The sequence below is a fragment of the Monodelphis domestica genome, chromosome 4 (assembly GCF_027887165.1).
Source record: "Monodelphis domestica isolate mMonDom1 chromosome 4, mMonDom1.pri, whole genome shotgun sequence".
Lineage (NCBI taxonomy): Eukaryota > Metazoa > Chordata > Mammalia > Didelphimorphia > Didelphidae > Monodelphis > Monodelphis domestica.
Genome location: NC_077230.1, coordinates 319,656,014 through 319,671,390, shown reverse-complemented (window position 1 = coordinate 319,671,390; position 15,377 = coordinate 319,656,014). Strand labels below are relative to the sequence as shown.

At 37.0% G+C, this 15,377-nt stretch overlaps 1 protein-coding gene across 3 annotated transcripts in view; it reads right to left on the bottom strand.

Moving 5' to 3' along the window:
- Window positions 1-15,377, bottom strand: part of RCBTB1 (RCC1 and BTB domain containing protein 1) — a 48,657-nt gene that overhangs the window by 18,291 nt on the left and 14,989 nt on the right. The window contains exons 2-8 of one of the 3 annotated variants that reach the window (XM_007495408.3): window positions 11,607-11,694; window positions 10,670-10,839; window positions 9,860-10,010; window positions 7,750-7,916; window positions 2,832-2,990; window positions 859-966; window positions 285-427 (exon numbers count right to left, since the gene is read on the bottom strand). In XM_007495408.3, the coding sequence (XP_007495470.1) occupies window positions 285-427; window positions 859-966; window positions 2,832-2,990; window positions 7,750-7,916; window positions 9,860-10,010; window positions 10,670-10,795 (854 nt within the window). In that variant the 5' untranslated portion in view covers window positions 10,796-10,839; window positions 11,607-11,694. Of the gene's footprint in view, window positions 1-284; window positions 428-858; window positions 967-2,831; window positions 2,991-4,239; window positions 4,535-7,749; window positions 7,917-9,859; window positions 10,011-10,669; window positions 10,840-11,606; window positions 11,695-15,377 lie in introns of those variants that run through there. The other 2 variants (XM_001378592.5, XM_056794837.1) reach the window with 2 other exon arrangements.

The following is a 15,377-nucleotide window of genomic DNA, read 5'->3' as shown; positions in this document are numbered from 1 at the left end:
TGTAAGGATACATGTTTTAATTTATGCTTCTAAATCATAAGAACTTTATAAAATCCAGTGGTATATACTTTCAAAAAAGTTTTATAGGCACTTACATCCAAGAACATTCCATCCAATTCAGAGAGAACCTCTTTTGCTTAAAGCTGAGAAGCATCCCAACAAAAATATTAGTGAAAAATCCCAAATATGATACAAACAGATCAAAAAAATAATACACATACCTCTAGTATACAAGCTCACAATGCACACACAGTCCAAAAACATATTAGTTATTGCAACATTACCTTTCTTTTTCCACCATGATCTGTGCTGGGCTTAGCAGGTTACTTTTATTGCCAGTTCCTAGCTGCCCATAAGTGTTAGCTCCCCAGGCATACAGCAAGCCCTCATCTGTTAGTGCTAGTGTGTGTGCATAGCCGCAGACAATCTGCAAGTAAATTTAAAGGGTTACCATACACAGGAAAATGGAAAGGGGGTGGGGGGCGAGGGGAGGGAATTATCTACATTAAAATTTGAGCTAGTTTATTGTAAAACATACATTCATCATCAGATCTGAAAAACCATTCCCTGGTGCTTAAAGCTAATGTACAACATGAGCCAATAAGCACTGGGGGAGAAGGGGGAAAGCAGCTTTAGTACTACTAATCTTTTTAATGGGTTTTCTATCAGCCACAACTGCTACATTGGCATCACTGTGCTCCTTCAGATGTGTGAACCTTGGGAAAATAATGTACTAATTTAGAAGGCAAGGAATCAGAGAAACTTTGAAAAACTGTAATTGCATGACTCTTCTAAAAATAGTTTTATTTAAAACACATCCCATGTCAGTTACCCAGCAGAGATTTCAGACATGCTTACCTGAAGAACACACACACTGTGTAAAGCTGCTACTCGACAAGGGGTCAGTTGATTGCCATTATTTCCCAAGCCTAGCTGACCATTGCCATTATAACCCCAGCCATACACCTTGAGGAAAATGGAAAACAGATTTAAGTTGCTGAACAAATATAACATATAAAAAATAATTTGTCTGCATCCAAGTCAGAGTTGATTTTTCTCCTTTCAAATATTTAAAATACTATTTCCCTCCATCCTACACTGATAACTCCCTCAAGTTGATTAATTTCTAGACAAAATAACTTGGGCCTTCCTAGAAGCAGTGGATAAAATGGCTGGTCCTAGAGTCAGGAAGACCTGAATTTAAATCCAGCCTTACTCACTTACTAGCTACATGACCCTAGGCAAGTCACTTAACCTGTCTGCCCCAGTTTCCTCAACTGTAAAATGGAGATAATAGTGGCACCTTCCAGGTTATAAGGATCAAAAGAAGCAAGTATAGTGGCTGATGTATAGGTGCCAATAAATGCTTATTCCCTCTGCCTTCCCTTCTCTAGACCGGTTTTTCTCCAGACTTTATAGTCAAATCCTTCTACTAAAGAAAGTCTTTTGCAGCCCTTATTGTGACAAATAAGTCAGTTACCTTGTACTGACCTATTGTCTCCACCCATTTTCAAACCTCATTTTATCCATCTGCTTCTATTATTTAAACAAATATTTTGTTTAGTTGTAGCATAAGAAATGTGAAACTTATTCAAAGAGTACACAAAATAAAATTTAAGTTATAGGTCCCAGTATTTTTGTTGGGTAAAGAAGAAACATTGAGTTTTCATTTTGGTATATTCATTTCAGCTTTTTCTAGATAAAATTATTTTCAGACTGAAAGGATTTTTTTTTAGAAGTTAAAACTGCAAACGAATTCAAAGATCTATAATCTATATTCTTTGGCAATGAGAGACTTGTCCAGGGTCACACAGCTAGGAAGTATGTGAGGCCAATTTTGAACCCAGGCACTTGTCTCTGGGCCTGGCTCTCAATCCACTGAGCCATCTAAGTGTCCCTTATAATCGATATTCTTTAGTCACTTCCCTTATGCCAAATTGTGAAGCTATCTAATCTGAATTTATTTTTCACAAAAGTACTGTACAAAGGCACTTTTTAATAATATAATCTTATGAGCTCACTGGTATGAGCTCTCAGTGAGGAAACTTCCTCCAATATATGCACCAATGCAAACTGATAGCTCCCCAGAAATTAAGTCCTAGTGAGTTCCCTGAGAGCACCGAGAGTGACCTGCTCATAATGATCATAAGCCAACATGTTGAAGGCAGGCTATCAACTTGAATATGCCTGACTGAGGCCAACCCTTTATCTACTATGCCAGTTTGCCTTTTCTATACTAAAGTCATGAATACATGAAAACATTTTTATATACTGATAACTGAGTAATAAAAATAAATCAGCAATAACAGGTACATAAAAGTGTTTCTGCAACTCAACTACATATTTTCAGAGTACAAGTAGAACTCTAAAAAGGTATTCTATTGATTAAGAGCCTAACTAACCAATGTATCTGAATACAGTAAGAAAAGGTTGTACGTAGCATGTGGTGAAGAAGGCAAGTTTCTATTGAAAAGCTTTATGCCCAGAATAAGAGATATTCATTCAATATATCCTTAACAATCCATTTGGGTCTTAACTCAAAGAAAAAAACTTAAATCCACTGGAATGGATATGTACATCAAATTAAGTTAATTTCTCCCTAATTTGGAACTTAGACAAACTTGGAATTTAGAAATTTTACATTGGGCAAAAAACAGCCTCTCAAATCCCAAGCCACTGTCCAGCAGTGCCTCCCTCTGGGTAGTTACATTATAGAATTAAATAAGTGCTCAGTCATTCGTCCAATAGGCTTAATTACATGAAGAAAGGAAGAGAGCTTCTCAACTTATATTCCTGAGGGGGAATTAAAAAAAAAAGGCAAGAGATCTCACCTCGCCATTGTCCAATACAGCCATAGAAGAAGTCTGGCCACATGCTATGCTGACGACCCTCTTAATGTGTAAACAGTTTGTAACTTTCCTAGGAGTTGGTTGATTTGCTGTAGATCCAGATCCCACTTGACCACAGTTATTATAACCCCAAGCATAAACCTGTACCAAGAGGAAACAAGGGGTTGAAAAAGGAGTTGTGGTAAGAGTTTAAGCTCTGATAAAACATTCTCATTATAACATTAAAATACAAGGAAATCTTGTTTTAACTTTACAAAGATATGAATAAAAAAATAATAGTTTTTTTAAAAAGACTAGCTAGAATGGCAATTTCAAATATGCTTGATGGAAGGAGTTTTTAGTGAAACTAAAGTCCTAATGAACTCATCTCCTCACTGAGATTTCCCTAGAGGCTAGGACTCCAAATTAGTAGTCAGTTCAGTCTCTAGGTCAAACCTGCCCTTGGGAACCTCTACCTCCTGAAATGAGAGTGTTTGACCTGCAGGTAAAATTTTACTACATGACCATCCTATTCTAGGCTACTTTTACCTAGAAACTTCAAGGACTAGATCCATCTTAGTTGCCAGATTGCTAAGATTCTAAAATTCTGTGTTCTGTATTATAACTCTCAAAAAGTTAGATTAGACTATGTCCTTGTCTCTGTTGTAGGGATTCAAATCCCAGATGCAGACAGCACTCCTATTTTATTTCATCCTAATGTTCAAGGCTCCTTGATTCAGCCCCACATTCTCTGGGCTGAGTCAAGGCCAATACATTCTCTGGAAGTGGAGACTTGAGAAGAGAGAGGGTAGATACTGTTTGGGGAATTACAGAATTTGGCACTAAGACATACCACAATCAAATTTGCTCAAAATTTTTTCCTATAACTATACTACTAACTATTGAAGCACTGGCCTTACCTTTTCTAGTGTACTCCTTTGAAAGAGGATTAAAAAGATCTGGTTAAAAAAATGTTACTTGCCCATGAGATGGCTCTCTGGGAGAGAGATGGACACTTGAGATAACTATGGCTATGTAAGAAACAAAATATCAATAAAAACTTTAAAAAAAGAGATCTGATATATTAGTAATAGTAACTCAGCAAATTAAAGCACAATAACATCTTATGTGAGGAAAAAAATATGTGTATACTTTTATTTTACAAGTTGTCTTCCCCTATTAGATGGTAAACCCCTTGAGAGCAGGGGCTAATTCTTTCTACATTCCCAGTTCCTAGCCCAGAGCAAGCGTATATGCCTCATTGATTGACTCCCCTATTGTATCAGTGTGGAGATTTTCAGAAACCAAACACACTCAACATGTCTTTCCATATTGTCTTTTCTAAGAAGTTTCTTTAATGTTTTATTTGTTATTACCTCTGAATCTACACTTATATACTACAAAAACTCACATCATGACTTCCAGTGAAATTAGTTGTTTGTCCTCAAAATTGTGCCTGTGCTTCTCTAGGTTCATTCACTCAGTGTCATCCCTTGCTGCCAGATAGCTGTCACCTCTCATGCTGTTGGTGTGACCATAGCAAATAATATCATCTGCTGTCTCCCATGACCTCCAAATAACAATGTTTGCAGGGGAGAACCCAGGTGTCCAACCTTTAGTAACTTTCACCTGAAGATAACTATACTTGTCAAATGTGGATGTGTCCAGGCTTTAGGACAACTATCTTTCTTCTTTACAAAGGCTTACTTCTGGGTGCTAGCTGTTTCTCAGATGGCTGAGGTTGCTGAGATCTGACCACTATCCAGTGTTGTGCCTCTATCTCATTAGATCATTGCTGCAATAACTTCTGGCATTGCAATTCAAGTTGTACATAATACTGCTGAATAAAATAAAGTTCATCGTTATCCAAGCAAAATATAGAGAAGACCTTTAAAAAAACAAGCAATTTATATACCTGGTTAGTGGGGGGGGGGGGGGCAGGGGAGGGGGAAACTACCTATATGATACTTTTTTTCATGTTGAAAGATTACACATACATGTGCTCTCTCTGACACATAAAACCTGTAACACTGACAAGGAAGAATGTAGCCAGTGCTGGAGAAAAACAAAAACACAAACACACAGTATAAGGAATATTGGCAAAGGAACCAAAAAGAGAAAGGATCATTATCCCAGGGAAAAACATGAAGTTAAAAGGCACTTCCCTATATACTCTGCCAAAAGAAATTAGCACAATGAAATAACTAGTTCTGTCTCTCAAGGATTTTAGTGTTTTGTCCATGTTTCCTGAAGTGAGGTAGAACCTGGCCCAGGACAAATAGAATGTGCCTTGTCACAGTTAAGAGCTTATACTACTAGCCCATTAATTTTATATGCATGAATAAAATAAACCCATGCAGTTCAACTTTGAGCAAGTCACTTAACCTTTGTAGGGCTTAATTTCCTCAACTATAAAATGAGAAGTTAAACCAGATGGGTTTCTATAGTCCCCACCAGCACTAGATCTATAACTCTATAATCTACTGTCTTTAATAATAAAACTACTTAGCTGAGCTATGTGCTCCCCTGACACCCTGAGCTGTCAACAGATCCAATAGCATGCTAGGGAGATCTCCTGAGGTCACAGACAAGAGCTGTGTGAGCAGAGCAGGAATGGATGGATTTCAATCTGTGTCACTAGAGACAACACCATTGATAACATCCAAGAGCCAATCAATTACTGAAATATGTAAAGTCTCATCTTTGTGGAGAAATAAACCTGAATCTCTCTTGGCATGATTACCCTGTGTGCATCTACTTTCCTGTCATCCATGAAAAGCACTAGACACTTCTTTGAAGACCATTTCCAATACAACTCACATATATTAATCCTATTAATTACATATATAAATTAATTGTAGTGTGGCTGTTTCAATTGCCTAAGTACTGGAAAAGAGACTCACAAAACAACTGAGATTGGGAAACTGCTTCAAAAAGCCAAAATTTGTGACTTTATTATTCACAGCTTTGTGACCTCAGACAAACCAATTAATCTTACTAAACTTCATTACTTCATCTGAAATATAACAATACTACTAAAGAGCCTTCCCCAATAATTTTACCTCCTATCTACTCTGGGTATATCTTGTATACACAGTCCATTCTGCTATAATTTTGCTGTCCTACAAATCACTGCCCTATCCAAAATTGTGCAATAAAAACTAAAAAACTCATGGGGATAATAGGGCTAGGAACACAACACTAAAATGTTATCAGTAAAATAAAAAATATAGGAACCTAATACAACAGTTCGATACATGTCAAATGAAAGTCCACAGCCTTGTGCTGCTGCTTATCCCATACCCTGGTTCCCAAAGCGCTCAAATTGGCAGTTAATGGCTATGAGGGCTTGGCCTGAAGTCTAGATCAAGGTGTGGGGAAGGGATGGAGTATGGATTCAGATTAAGCTTTCACCACCCATAGTTCCTACTGCACTAAAAGATATATAATAAATATAACACTTTATCTTGAAAAAACTCGTTTGCTTTGAAGTGGGCATCAGATATTAAAATTTATTGTTATGATTTTTATAGTTTCCTGTACTCTCTCACAGATGTGCATAAATAAAAGTAAAATTTGCATTATACTCAAATGATTCCCTAATATATAAATTACTTTGGAACAATTAAAATTTTCAAAATAGCCATCATAGCAGAACTGATCTCTAATTTTTGTATACATTGCCTCTCCCATTAGAATGTAAATTCCTTATGCCCAAAGGGCTTTAAATGACTGCCTGCCCTTTGAGCCAGTCATACTGGGTTTGTATTCCAAAGAGATAATAGGAAAAAATACATGTACAAAAATATTTACAGTCATGCTCTTTGTGGTAGCAAAAAACTGGAAAATAAGGGGGTGTCCATTAATTGTGGAATGGCTGAATAAATTGTGGTATCTGGTGGTGATGGAATATTATTGTGCTCAAAGGAATAATGAACTGGAGGAATTCCATGTGAACTAGAAAGACCTCCAGGAATTGATGCAGAGTGAAAGGAGCAGAATCAGGAGAACATTGTACACAGAGACTGATACACTGTGGCACAATCGAACATAATAGAATTCTCTACTAGCAGCAATGCAACAATCCAGGACAATTCTGAGGGACTTATGAGAAAGAACACTATCCACATCCAGAAAAAGAACTGTGGGAGTAGAAACACAGAAGATAAACATTTCCTTAATCATATGGTTCAATGGGGATATGATAGGGGATGTGACTGAATTGCTCATTGGCTATGGAGTGGGGGATGGGAGGGGAAAGACTATGAATCATGTAACCATGGAAAAATGTTCCAAATTAAATAGATAGATAGATAAGAATGTAAATTCCTTAAGGACAGAGACTGTGTTTCCTTTTATCTCTTCAGGGCTTACCACAGTGTCTGGCATACAGTTAAGTGCTTAATAAATGATTGATTCTCCCCTCACAAGGCCATAATTAGGATTTTTTAAAAAAGTATATAAAAGTACTTTGTAAGAATAAAGCTTTCTATGTGAAAATGAGCTATTATAATTGTTATTATTATCATGCATTATTGGTATTCTTGTGTGATCTTAGGCTAGACACAACAGTTGTTACAAATATCAAGGCCACCAAAAAAGAGAAGCAAAGCTTTATTTAGTGGTAAAATGAGATTTTTCAAAAAGGGATGAAAAACAGATGGCAAATTATTTCATGTCCTACTGTAACAGCAGCACAATTTCTGGTCATAGCCAAAAGCAAGGCATTGAATAAGCCTAACTGTAAAGGCTACCAATACAACAGTGTTACTTATATCATAATGTAGATTGTACTAAAGGGAAAAAATGATTACACAGTGTTTACGTGAGAAGGAACTAAATATTTGTGGTTGCTAGTATAGATTGTTTTCATTAATATTTAAATATTAGTAGTAGTAGTAATAATAATGGCAGCACTTACCTCTCCGTCAGCTGCCAGGGCCATAGAATGATGTGAACCACAAGCAACTTCTATCACTTGCTTAATCAAGAGATTGGTACAAACTTGAATTGGAGCAATGCCTTGGTTGGTTGTTCCATTGCCAAGCTGGCTATATCCATTGTGACCCCAGGCATAAACCATTCCATCTATATAAAATGTTTACATACATCACGTTTCAAAATGAATTGGGGAAAAAAAAGAGAGAGGGAAAATCTCTTCTCCCAACTGATACCCACCTTTTAACATTTCTACTCTTTCATCCTTCATATCTCTCTTATTTATCCACCCCAGCCTACCCCATTCTCCACTAAGTCACATTTTGAGGGAGAGAAAAGCCTTAATTCAAAGACTATTCTCAAAAGATGTTTTCTTGTTTCTGAAGAGTATAATGATAAGAAATGTTAAGGGTACAACAAATTTAATATTAAAATTTTAAACTTTTCTTAAAAACAAATAGACATGGGAAAATGCACTCTGGGATTGGAGCTAAAGGACCAGATTTCAAGTCCCAATTTTACTCTACTGCTTATGTGAATTTAAATGTTAATTGGGGACAGCTGGGTAACTCAGTGGATTGAAAGCCAGGCTCAGAGATGGAATGTCCTAGGTTCAAATCTCAGACACTTTCTGGCTGTGTGACCCTGGGAAAATCACTTAATCCCCATTGCCTAGCCCTTATCACTCTTCTGCCTTGGAACCAATACACAATATTGATTCTAAGATGAAAGGTAAGGGTTTTAAAATAAATAAATAAAAAATAAAAGTAAGTCAATTAATTTCTCTCTGGATACAGTTTTCTGATTTGCAAAATAAGGAGAGGACTAGAGGCTATAAGATCTCTAAAGTCCCTTTATAGCTCTAAATCTGTGAAACATGAATATTTATAATCATTTCATCCAGTTCATAATGTACAAATGTTTTCTAAGAGCCAAGATTTTCAGTAAGAAGAATTATGCCCCAAAAGTCTTATAACTAATAACATCAAAAAAAGGGGGAAGAGTAAATCAGAAAAATACTAATATGAGTCTCAACTACAATTTTTATGAAATATTTTTATCCTGTCCACGTTGGACGCTGTGAAAAACATGAAAAAAAGATAGCTTTGGGAAGTAACCATTATCTTTTAAGTTGCCAGAGGCAATCCTCTTAAAGAAGGAATAAAATACTCATTTTCCCTTCTATGATCTCTTTAAAAAGGCTGTTCCTGGTCAGAAGCCATCCTAGTGCTTTGAGGGTCAGGGTCCTCAAACACTGGTTAGAGTTGTGTTCCCTTCAGACAATGGATCATGCTTATATATTTATCATTTACAACACCTAAGAATCCAGTCCACATATTCACAACAACGACAACATTCATTCTAACTGGCATTATCTAGCAAATCATAATATATCCCTCTCTGGTCTACCTTTAAGAGGCCATGAGTTAATGTGGGGGTTAAAACTTAATCAGATTCAGATAAGCTATATAAGATAGGCATTTGCAAAAGAGAGAAATCAGATCCAGTGGTTACATATAAATATGTAAATATGTATAAATATGTAAAAAGAACCTAAACAATGCCATGTAATTATATATGAGCAAGCTTGTTCTAGGAGAAGAATAAAAGAGGGGGAAAAAAGGACCTTCTTCATAGAGGTGGGCACTTTGGGTGTGAAATATTCCATATGTTGTCAGACATATGGTTTCACCAAACCACTTTCTTACTTCCTCTTTCATGCTTCGTTATAAGAAATAACTTCTTCATTAAGGGTGGGGAAATACATATTTGGAAAATGAAGGTAATACAAAAACAAAAGGTGTTAATAAAAATACATGAATGGAAAAATTAGGTTGGAAAGTACAAGGTAGCTACTTGGTTTCAGTAGTACAGAAGTAATCCAGAAATACAAGGCAATGCCTTTGGAAGTTTGCTAAGTTCTCAGATATCAGATTTTCTAATGTAACTGTACCTCCCTTCTTCTCTCCACTGGAAATGCAAGTAAGTATAACCCATATATATAACCCATATACTGAATAAAGTCCCTGCTTCCCCTAACTCAGAATCGATGGTTTCCATGTATCAAAGTTTGGGGTCCCCTCCCTTTTTACCTTCAGTGCTGAGAAGAACATGTGGCCCACTTCCATAACTAAGGCTCTTAATCTTCTTTCCACACAATGCCTCCAACTTTTTGGGTACAATAGTGCTCTGATTATCCCCTGTCCCCAGACAGTTACTACAGTTCAGTCCAAATACAAACACCTAGGAAACAAAGAACATTTTTATTCTCTATGCCATTTAAGCTTAAGGCTATTAAAAAAGTTCCCTTTCCATTTTCTGGAAATAAAGTATCATTCAAGCTCAGCATGATAACTAATTTATGGCATTCATAAATGGTGAAAAGTAAAGTAATAATATTTATTGAAAAAGTCATTATTGGGTGCAGCTGGGTAGCTCAGTGAATTGAGAGCTAGGCCTAGAGATGGGAGGTCCTAGGTTCAGATCTGGCCTCAGACACTTCCCAGCTGTGTGACCCTAGGCAAGTCACTTGACCCCATTGCCTAGCCCTTACCACTCTTATGTCTTGGAACCAATACACAGTACTGATTCCAAGATGGAAGGTAAGAGTTTTATTTAAAAAAAAAAAGCCATTATTGGCTAAAAAAATCTGAAAGCATCTAGTTATAAAATATTTTGTACATTATTTAAATAGGCAATGGTTGGGGTGTGTGTGTAGAATTTTAAATGATTCCTTTATCATCACACAGATGTTAGTAAAGGTTGAATAAAATTGAAATTGAATTTACTGTCACATAAGCTGACCTTACCATTTTAATTTTAGTCTTTGGATTCCATTTATGTTTCAGGGAATAGGCAGTATTGTCTCCCCAAAATAAGTCAGTATTTACTTAGGTTCTTACCTCATCATTATGGGTAACATAGATAGCTTCATTAGCTGATGTGCCAAAAACACATGCTTTCCGAATAGAAGCAATCTCCTGAGGTGAAAGCAGGGTAAATATTGGCCACTTTCCTACATCCACCATGACTCCCGTTCCAAGCAACTCCTATAGATAAGCCAGCATCTCTGCTACAGTAAACAAGGATTGAAAACAAACATTAAGGTAGTTGAAATGAGCTATTAACAATGAAAGCTACATCCTGGCTCTGTAACTGGAATGGGATTGGGTAAGTGCATTTATAAAACTAAGGAGAATTACATTCTATAAATCTCTCCATAAAAACAGCTACCCAACACATTCAGGTAGCTACTAATGCAATTTTTTCTTTGTCTTCAAGACAATCTTTTATCTCTTGATCAAGAAATATTTGACATGGCTGGGGTGTTTTTTTTTCCTTACTCATGACTTTTTCTAAATACAGACATGCATGTCACAGTCAGGTATTGAGCACAAAAATTTTATTCTATACAGATTATTTTGTGAATTTTAATGACTATAGTAAATGACTATAGAAATGACTATAGAAAAAAATTTTACAGAACATTTTCTAGGCAGGAAATGGCATAAATATATTATGAAAACATAAATTTGTTTAGGGGTTCCCTGGAATCAAAACAGGAAAGCATGATCTTTTTATTACCATGTATCATGAGATCCACAGTAGGTTGAACTCCTAATCTACCTTTTGCCTTTAGGGAATGAATCTGTGCTAAATAACAATTCACATTTATTTAGTGCTTTAACATATATTACTTCATTCCATTTTCACACCACCCTATTATCTTCCCAATTTTATAGAAAAGGAAGCTGGTTTAGAGGTCAAATGACTTCTCCAGGGTTATACAGCTACTAAATTTGTCTCAGGCTGGCTTGAATTCAGATCATTTTTACTCACAGATTAAGGCCACGGTTTCCTAACAAGTTCTGGTCGCAGTTGATGTTTCTAACTCTTTCTCCTAGGCCTGAAAAGCAGTCAAGAGGTTCTGAAAGAGAAACAAATAGATAAAGGTTAGCTCAAAGGATAAAAGAGGCCTGGTCACATCAACTAGATGGAAAACCTTGCAGCAAGGGCAGTCTGAAAGAGCCTGAGTCTACACAGCTCAGAAGCCTCTTTACCATAAAGGGTATCGTCACTGTCCTATCAACAACCCTGCAAAGAATCATCTCTTCTGAGGCATATAGCATAATCTCTATTTCATAATTAAATCAGCTGACCCGGTATTCAAGGAGACCTGGATTCAAGGCCTGCCTCTGACAGATGCTGGAGAGATGACTCTGGACAAATCACACTTAATTTCTTTATGCCACAAACCAGCTCTCTAAGGCTCATAACAAGACAGGTGCCAAACTACATTGGTAGTTTCCTCAATGGGAACTGATTTTACCATTGAAATCACAGACCTGGAATCTCTCTGCTCCATTCCTCCTAACCCCTTTCCACTGTAATTAGGGGGAACCTACTGGTCCCTGGTTTCCTACTATATAGCCATAGAGACCATTACATTTAGAAGTTGAAAGGACCATAGAAATCACCCCATCATTTTATAGAATGGAGGCAATGATCTGCTCAAAATCATAAAGGCAGTAAGAGACAGAGCCAGGAATCAGACTCAGGTATCTGAAGTCACATTTAGGGACATCTGCTTCCAATAAAAACAGATGCTAGGAAGCATTCAAATATTAGCTAATGAACTGAATACAACTGTTACTTGAACCATAGTAGCAATGGGGACAAGGTCACTAATGCTCTTCAGAAAGCACTGCTATTAAAGGATCATAGAAACAACTGGGTTTAGCATCTAGTCAACAAGAATTACTTAAAATAAGAAATTACTAGGTGGTGCCCCCCCTCCTCCTTTACTGCCTGGCCACCTCCTCCCCCCAGAAAACTGGCCCAGGCCCCAGTCAATTTCCCAAGCAGTAATCTAATCCAACACACATTTATTAAGCACTTCTTATGTGCTGGGGATACAAAGGCAGAAGGAAAAAGTCTCCACCTTCAGAGGATATATTCTTTTGGGAACAAAAACCATGGACACATATAAGCATATAAATGATTATTTGATGATGTGTTAACAACTTGAGGTTGGAGGAGGGGGTCAGGAAAAGCATCCCACAGAAAGTGACACATGAGTTGTGCCTTGAAAAAAAGCCACAGTTTCTAAAGAGGTTAAGGAGAGGATAGAGTGCATTCCAAGCATAGAAGATGGTTGGTACAAGGGCCTAGAAGTGTGGAAAATGGTGACAGAACGTCAAGTTCAGTTAGTAGTCAAATGATCTAGCCTTGAGGTGTCCCAGCCCATGAAGGCCACTGTATTGGGATTTCTCCCTTATAGGACCTTGTGTCCTAGGTTCTTTTTCCCATCCTCAAGTGAAGTAATTTATGGATATACTTTATAATACTTGTCCGAGTTCCCATATTGCTAGTTATAGTTCTGATCTCTCCTTAGCTGAAGAACTAGTGAAAAAGCAGATATGACAACTATGTGGTATTGTGAACCAAGTATTTTGCTTTTTATAAGACACCAAATTAAGAAACTCTAAAAATGGCCTGCCTCATGCCAACAATAACATAAAAAAGAGGCAGTCAGCATCACCACAGTATACAGGGTGGTATAATAGAAAGAACAAGGAACAATAGTTAGAAAAGACCTGGGTCTGAATTCTATATCTGGCACTTAGTGTCTGTGTGGTCATGGCTGAGTAACAATCTCTGGGTCTTATCTTCTCCATACATCCAAAATAGGGATAATATCTATAATTCACATCACAGAGTTGTCAGGATCAGGGAAGCTAATATATGTAATGTTTTCTATGAATGCTAAAGTGATATACGTGTCAGTTTCCTCTGATGGATCCTCTACCCAATCACATCATATAAGTATAGGTATCCCTTGGACTTCTGTCCCAGGCCTTCTTCCCTTCTTCCTTTACACTGCTTCACTTGGTGACCTCATCAGCTTTCATGGATTCCATGACCATCTCTATGCTAATGATTCCCAATCTACCTAGGCTGCCTTACCTTCTCTACTGACTTCCAGTCTTATATCACCAACAGCTTGACATATCAGAGGATATCCAGTAGACATCTTAAACAAATGTGTCCAATTTCAAACTCATTATCTTCCCTTCCCAAACCCTCCACTCCTAACTTCTCTAAAAATACTGAGAGTTCTAGCATCCTCCCAGTCACTCAGGGTCACAACCTCAATGCCAATGATTTTCTTTTTTTAAACCTTTGGTATCAATTCTAAGGCAGAAGAGCAACAAGGACTAAGCAACTAGGGTTAAGTGACTTGCTTAGGGTCACACAGCTGGTAAGTACCTGAAGCCAAATTTGAACCCAGATCTTCCTGACTCTAGGCCTGGTGCTTTGTTCACTGTGTTACTTAGCTACCCCTCAAAGTAGTTTTCTGAAAGTACAGGTCTGACCATGACATCTCACCCCTCCACCCCATTCATTAAACTCCAGTGGCTCCTTATCTTAAAATATATTGCTAAAATTTATAACAACTAAAAATGCAAAATCTGGTTTAGTATTCAGTCTTTCATAAATTGATTCCCTTTCCTGCTGTATACCTTATAACTGACTATGTACTCTATGAACCAGTGACACTGGCCTGTCATTCCTTAATCCTTGAACTCTGGGCATTTTTTTCTTTTTTTGAAAAAATCCTTACCTCCTGTCCTACTAGTGATACTAAGGCAGAAGAGTGATAAGGGCTACACTACAGGGTTAAGTGACTTGCCCAAAGGTCACACAATTAGGAAGTCTCTAAGGCCAGATCCTTCCAATTCTAGGCCTGGTGCTCTACCCATAGGGGTACCTAGCTACCCCAACTCTGGGCACTTTCACTAGATGTACATCACGCTTAGAACTGTCTTCTCTTCCTATCTTTGTCTCTTGGCTTCCTTGGTTTTCCTTCAAGTTCCAGCTAAGATCTTACCTTCTATAAGAAGTCTTTCCTCATCCCCCTCAGTTGATTATTTCAAATTTATCCTGTATATAGCTTGCTTGTACACAGTAGTTTGTATGTTGTTCCCCAACATTAGAATGCCTAGCTATAGTAGGCACTTAAATGTTACATCAGTTTTTCCTGAACAGGTACATGAGAAAAATGTAAACCATATATTTACTAAAGGCAGTTAAATTTGAGTCTTCGCAATTTAAAATTAAAAATATTCTAAATTAATTAAATTTTTCAAAAAAAAATTTAAACAAAAGTGTTTTTGCTCCTTATCTGAATTATATAATAAAAGGAATTCTCTCTGCTACTGTAGTAGCTTCCAATAAATTGCAATGGGATAAACAATCTAATTTTTACCTCCTAAACTATTTGAATCTTTCTAAAGCACCCAAAAAGTATGTTCTGATCTTTAAAAACTAAAGTCTGCCCCACTTCATTTTAAGGAAGTTTTACTTATGAGCAAGACTGTTCTTAGAATCACCAAGATTCTCATTTTACAAATGAGCAGATTGATGCCATTGAGGTTTAAAGGGCTTGCCCAAGGTTACACCAAAAGGCCCTCAACATTAAAGAAAACTCCAGACTCTGCCCTCTTAGAGCTTTCTTTATAAGATAGCACATCTCAAATAAAGGTGCACATATTGAGATGTATATAAAACAAACACATGTCTTAAACATTTTCCCCCCCAGGAAATGAA